Source organism: Capra hircus, chromosome 27 (assembly GCF_001704415.2).
Source record: "Capra hircus breed San Clemente chromosome 27, ASM170441v1, whole genome shotgun sequence".
In the NCBI taxonomy this organism is placed as follows: Eukaryota; Metazoa; Chordata; class Mammalia; order Artiodactyla; family Bovidae; genus Capra; species Capra hircus.
The window spans coordinates 9962950-9970233 of NC_030834.1; the positions used below are offsets into that span (position 1 = coordinate 9962950).

General features: G+C 40.9%; 1 protein-coding gene across 1 annotated transcript in view; it reads left to right on the forward strand.

Annotated features, from left to right (window-relative positions):
• The window catches only part of ZMAT4 (zinc finger matrin-type 4), a 315794-nt gene extending 309568 nt beyond the window's left edge, over positions 1-6226 (forward strand). The window contains exon 6 of the mRNA XM_018041759.1: positions 6126-6226. Coding sequence (XP_017897248.1) covers positions 6126-6226 — 101 coding nt within the window. The remainder of the gene's footprint in view (positions 1-6125) is intronic.

Below are 7284 nucleotides of genomic sequence, written 5' to 3' on the forward strand. Positions count from 1 at the left end.
TTATTGAAAATGCCCTTATTCCACTTGAAAGTTTGAAGGATATTTCTGCTGGATATGGAATTCTAAGTTGACAGTTGTTTTATTTCGTTTGTTTCACCACTTTTTGTTCCTTAGACCATTCAAGCCCATTTCACTCCTGGTCCTCTGTTTGCTGTTTGCCCTGTACTCTCCCTGGGCAACTCTTTAACTGGTTCCTCACTTCACAGGCTAATTCTTATCTCTCCAGTTTCATTTCATGATACTCAGAGATCTCTGTTAACCATAGTATCCAAAACCAGCCTTCTTTTCTGTGACTCTCTCATCTTCCTGTTACATCCTCTGTGATATTTCCACAGTTGTGTTTGTTTCCTTGCTTTTTGTCTTTCTATGTGAATAGCTCCATATGAAAATTTACTCCATATTCTCTTATATTCTTAGCATTTGGCAAAATATAATAAAGGCACAAGGATGTTTCCCTAATGTAGCAGGAATGCAACTGAAGTTATAGGGGCCTCCAAAGTCTAGCTTTGCTAGAACTGAAAAGACGCATTGAGCAGTCACACTGCTACACTCTCCAGGACCATCCGTTTTACACACTGTGCTAGGGAATATAAATTTATAAGTGAAGCACCTTCAGGAAGCTTTTCCAGATTCTCTAAGTTGGAAACAATCTCCTCCTCTAGTTCTCCTAACATTCCACTTCATTCTGACTGTAGTACTTTTTGTGACTGACCTTATATTATTGCTGTTTTGTATACATATCTTCCGGAGAAGGAGATGGCAACCCACTCAAGTGTTCTTGCCTGGAGAATCCCATGGACAGGGGAGGCTGGTGGACTGCTGTTCATGGGGTCACCAGGAATCGAACACATCTGAGTGACTAAGCACAGGCATACATATCTTCCCGTTACAACTGGATTGTCAGTCCTTGCAGGCAAGAATATTTCAGAGCACATAGCGGCAATCCAGCAGAAATTAACCTTTATATCTGCAGAGGTTTGGGTATACACATAAAATGGCATTGCACTGAAAATGAATTGAATAAGAAAGTTAGCATTTTTGTTTAATAAGATTCTCCATTTCTCTGAGGAAAAAGGAGCTGTATAATTCCAAAGTAATTAGGATTTCAGCTGAACATTAATATAGCCCTAAGTTCCCACCAAGGACACTGTGTCATGTGTGGGGGACGACTCCTCGGCCCTTCTCTGCCTTTGTTCTTGTTTATGCACTGCCTTTCTGGTTTATGCTCCCTGTAGTTTGCATTGCAATAAAGTGCCAAATATTTCCTGCCCACGCTCCTGTTTGGCTGCAGAGCTGGAGAACTGTAATGCAAAGCAACAGATCAGAATATTTTTTAGATTTGTTGGTGCTCTTAAGAATGCCCATTTTAAAACATAAATATTTATGCCTCTTGCCACACTCCACCTCCATTCATTGTGAGGAGACCGTTGATGATTCTGTAGTCTGAAGAGGACCCATATAAACACTGGTTACCATTTATTATGATAAGATTGATAGAGAACTCTAGAGGCAGGAATGCCTGAAGCTAGCTTTTATATTTTGATTCCATGCATAAAAGAGGAGATAGACCAGCCCTGGATAAGCATTCAAACAACTCACATGCAGGTTGTGATAACTTACTGCCTCTGGCTTTGGAGACTGTGGTAAACTTTCTGAATCATGAACACCTGTGAGATGGAAAAACCATGGAACCACAGATCTTCGTTATAGAATAAGTTTTTTCTTTAAAACCCAGTGTTGTTCTGACAAATTCAAGCTACCAAAAGAAGTATGACTCTATGGGATGACACTTTTTAAAATGTGTGTGTAGTGTATTGGAGGTTAGAGTTACAAGTCTGAAACTTCTTATAGAGTCTCAGGCCCTATCCAACTTTTATAGCATCAGAACCTTCAGATGCTGTGCCTAGGGATCCGTATTTTAACACCATCACCAGAGCATGTTCTAGGATGTCCAGGAGTCTTTGCTTGAGGGAATCAGTTCAGTTCAGTCACTCAGTCGTGTCCGACTCTTTGCGACCCCGTGAATCACAGCATGCCAGGCCTCCCTGTCCATCACCATCTCCCGGAGTTCACTCAGACTCACATCCATTGAGTACGTGATGCTATCCAGCCATCTCATCCTCGGTCATCCCATTCTCCTGCCCCCAATCCCTCCCAGCATCAGAGTCTTTTCCAATGAGTCAACTCTTTGCATAAGGTGGCCAAAGTACTGGAGTTTCAGCTTTAGCATCATTCCTTCCAAAGAAATCCCAGGGCTGATCTCCTTCAGAATGGCCTGGTTGGATCTCCTTGCAGTCCAAGGGACTCTCAAGAGTCTTCTCCAACACCACAGTTCAAAAGCATCAATTCTTTGGTGCTCTGCCTTCTTCACAGTCCAACTCTCACATCCATACGTGACCACAGGAAAAACCATAGCCTTGACTAGACGGACCTTAGTTGGCAAAGTTATGTCTCTGCTTTTGAATATACTATCTAGGTTGGTCATAACTTTTCTTCCAAGGAGTAAGCGTCTTTTAACTTCATGGCTGCAGTCACCATCTGCAGTGATTTTGGACCCCAAAGATATAAAGTCTGACACTATATCTACTGTTTCCCCATCTATTTCCCATGAAGTGATGGGACCAGCTGGGAATAGAGAGACAAGAATTATCTCTTTTGTCTCTGATCTGTCAGTCTGTGCCTGGAAAGTTTTCAGTCCCTTAGATTGCTTCTCAAGAAGATACTGTGGTTTCATTCCTTTTCTCATAACTGAATTGATTCTTCATTGAATAATTAGTAAGTCAATGTCCAATTATTCTGTAATTGAAGCTAAAACAAAACAACAACTTAATTCATACTCTGGCCAGATCAACTTATCATGCCATGTCAAGTAGGTTTCTTAGAAACATGCATTGAACTGTAGGAATCTGAAAGTCTACAGAAAGTTCTACCCTTTGCCACATAATGGACACAAGATCAATTCTGATGACACCACAATATTCCGCAAGCAGGGCTCATTGGATATCATCAGAACTAACTTTATTTTTGCCATCCACTGCCCTTTCATGCCATCTCTGGAGGGTTAATTTTTTCCTACTCTTTGGGTATAAACTGGGGTGAGTTTCATGAATTTTCACTCACTTTTAACTAGTAAAGAGTTCTTAACTTTCATTCTTAGATACGCAGAAGCTCTATGTCATTAGCTGATATATCCAAGTGTCTTCTGAAAAAAAAATACACACAGCTTTGGGGTTGAGCATTATCTTTATTCGGTGGAATTTATGGAGGACTTTAGCTCAAGATACAGTCTCTCGGATAGCTCTGAGCGACTGTTGCAAAAAAATAAGGGAGGAGCGAGGATATGTAGGAGTTTTTGTTGAGAGAAAAAAACATAACAAAACATGTATCCAAACATCAGAAGATTACTGCTAATAAGAAAAACAAAACATTGCAAGTTAATGGTTTTAGTGCTTTTCTGCCTCTGGGGAGATAGATGCGAGAGTCTTGGGCTCACTGAAGTCATCTCCTCTGATGCTCACCTTTACTCCTGGGCCGTGTCCTGTTTCTCTCCATCCTGAATCCCCTCAGGCAGCACAGCCAGCAGGAGCAGCTGCAGAGGCTGATGGCTCCTTTGTTGACTGAAATGGCAAGTGACATCCTTTGTTCACACAGGATAGAAGAATAATTTTTAAATAACTCCGAACTTAATTGAAAGTGAGTTTCTCCCCTCCCTCAGGTCAGTTCTGCTTGGGCTGCCTGTTAGCCATGCAAAAGGAGGCAATAGGCTTCTCTGTTTTTCGCTGCCCTTGGCTTTTGCTTTTCTTCCTTTCTCTCAGCTCAGGTTCCTCCAGGGCTGAGGGATGCAGGGTGTCAGGTTAGAAAGGCAAGGGAGATAAAGGCTTACTTGATAGATACACAGACAAAGCTAGCCTAGATGCCATTTGACTCTTTCCCACGGGGTGATTTCATGGCTTTTTAAAGACCTCAGCATTACCTGATACTTAGCCTTAAGCTAAGTATCTCTTCCAGGGTCACTTTAAGGCACTCGATGTCCAGCTGAACTCTATAGCATTCTTCTGCTGAGGTCACATTGCCCCAGCTGTTCATACATGGCACACACGTGGTCTATGGGACACTTATATCTTTTGCTCTAACAAGCTCTGAGAATACATGCCAGGTACAATCCTTCCACCTCTCTTACTTCCCCATCAGAGCAGCTAAGCAGCCAGACTCTCTCGCACTTTGGATCTTGAGGGTGGTGTCCAGTCCAGGACACTCAAGCTCAGGAAGGAATTTCTCAAGATCTCCAGGTAGTTCCACTGAATCCTTTTCCCAGGGGTGTGAGTTGAAAGAGAAGGAATCCTCCATCTGATATGGACAAGGGTAAGTCAAACTCATAGTATGAGAGAGCTCCCTGTAATAAATTCTCTCTTCTCAGTGTCTTTTTTCAGACTGGTGATGAGTGGCCAGTTTGAGTTAGAAATTGGTTCTTGATCACGTCCATTGAATGCCCTGAACTGGGACTCTTATCTCTGCTTTAGTCATGGTGGTGTAACTAGCATCTGTGTCTTAGAAATTCAACTTAGGACTTCGTCCAGGACATTGGGAAACCAAGATTCCTTTATAATACCTCTTTGCAATCATGTAATAACTAGTTTATGTTGATTATTTGTTGTGTAGCAGACACTGCTTTATACCTTATCTTCCTTAGTCCTCCTCACAATCTTATAAGAAAACAGAACTTCAGAGAAGTCAAGTAATTTTTGTAAAGTCACTCAGGTAACAGATTGCAAAGTTCTTCCAGCTCTGTGCATTACTTTCTTTTTAGGAAAATAAGAATGATATTGCCCCTTGGAAAGAAAATATTATGCATTCATCAGGAAAAATGCTATAACTGTTTAATATTCTGGGTTTGACAATGGGAAGAGAGAATCTTGGAGTAAAATTAACAACAAATTGCTAAGCATTTGAGTATGTGTATTCACTTAATTCTTATAAAACTTTGTGATATGGATGGTTTTGTCTCCATCTCATAGATGGAAAAACTAAAGACAGGAAGAAATTATGTGACTTCCCCTACATTACACAACCAGGAATATTTGGAGCCTAGACTTAAAATCTGAAGTCTTAGCCATGACGCTGCTGATACTTTTTCTCTCCTCTCTGATGGGGACACAGCAGCAGAAAGAATACGAGCTGTGGCGGATGTTTGGCTGAAGTTTATTTCTAACACATTTGACTCTAGATGAATCAATATTATATGGCAGTCAAGTTTTTTTTTTTTTTTTGAACTCACCTTCATGAAAACAAAGAGCACCTTATTTATCTTGGAATCCCTAATATCTGCTCCAAAGTTGACACTCTCTTGCTGCATGAGCTAAATGAGTAAACAGATGAGGGAATAACTTTGATTTCAACTCTGTGGTGGGAAGTGATTTTTCATGTGACTTAAGTTAGTTGGGGCTTCCCTGGAGGACCAGTGGTTATAACTTCACCTTCCGTTGCAGGGGATGGAGGTTTGATCCCTGGTCAGGGAGCTGAGCTCTCATGTGCCTTGGGGTCAAAAAACGAAAACATAAATAGAAATGATATTGTAACAAATTCAATGAAGACTTACTTTAAAAGTATCCACATTAAAAAAAAATCTTGAAAAATAGATGAATTAACCCTCCTCCTGTATATTTGCATTTGATAAGATGATCCTGGGAGAAGTGTTGACATGAACGATATCAAAAGTTGAATTTCTGATTATGTGACTGGAATAGAGATGGAAGAGGAATTGAGACAGAATTTTTCTCTGGAGTCTCAAATTTCATTGCAGAAACAGTAGCTTACCACATCTGTCTGCCTTAAGGAAAAAGTAGAATGCTTCTTTATTTGGGTTACAAAGTATCCAGAAACATTTTACACCAAGAAGTATGTCCTAATCATTTCAGTCATTCAGCAATGAGACAGGCTGCTTCCAACGTATTCACAGTCAGCTTCTGCTAAGGAACCTGCTGGTTGGGTTCTTGGGAGAAGGGATTGAAATGTTACTGGCGGCTTCTAAGATAGTCTGTCCCTGAACATTGGGCGATTCCGGGATTCTTTCCTGTGGTTGATGACGATGGTGCGGCTAACCAGGTCTGCGTGTCTGTCGTCCACAGGTCTGAGGCGCAATTACAGATGCACCACCTGCAGTGTCTCCCTAAACTCAATAGAACAGTATCACGCCCATCTGAAAGGATCCAAGCACCAGACCAAGTAGGTACTTTCACGCTTTCACGCTTCAGTCCTTTTGTTAGTATGATGAATGAAGGCTAACCACTTTACTTATTGCAAAATAAGTAGATGAAAACTACATCTCTGATCTCCAAGGTTCCCTTGATATTTATGCCATTCAAGCCTACAGAGCCTGCCTGACATTGCTTGAAGAGTGACTTTTTCCCTTTTTTTTGGATACAGTGATGACTTTTTTTTTTTTCCATTTCTTTCCTTCTTTTCAAGGACAGTAAGCACATTTGTATGAACTTCCCAGGAATCTTTAAGTCTATATTAAATGTTTTAAAGTAAACAATATAATTTCTCTTAGTACTTTGGGAGTGGACCAGGCCTCCTTGTTGTGAAGTCAGATTCTATGCATGCCCACTTTCTGTTTCTAGAAGAGTATGGTTGATGAGTCTGGAAAACTAACAACTCTGGAATTTTAAGTCATTCACATGTATAGCTATTTTCAATTGAATGGAGGCTCATCCCACACCCCCCTCTGATTCTCATGATTTTATACCAGAAAAGGCTAATCAGGCGTTGTTTGCCCTGTATATATACTGCTCATCTTTTTATAAAACTGATACTTTTAGGTATTTTTTAAGTAGCTAATAAAATCTAATAAAATAGGGAAAAAACAAAGGATACCTCAATTTTCCTGAATATAATTGTTTTCGTTTCTCTCATATTCATGAGCAGAATCATTGAAACAGATTTGACTATATCAGGGACTCATGAATGATGAATGACTCATTGGACAAACATTGATGGAGCTCCCATGTGTGTCAGACCCTGAGTATAACCTGGGGAAGAAAAGCTGAGTGGACTGAAGCCTTCCTCTTGGGGAACTCTCTGCCAAGCTGGGGAAGCAGTCATGTAAACACATAGATTTTTCACTGCTACCATAAAGTGGGCACCCCAAGCTCTGAGGACCAGGGACAGAGAAAGATTTCCAGGGACGTCGTCGATGCAGAGGCTGAGCTCGTAACAATGAAGTCCGGGTTTGATTTTGTTTTCTATTATCACTCAGTGGCCAGCACAGCCCTTGATACAGGCCTA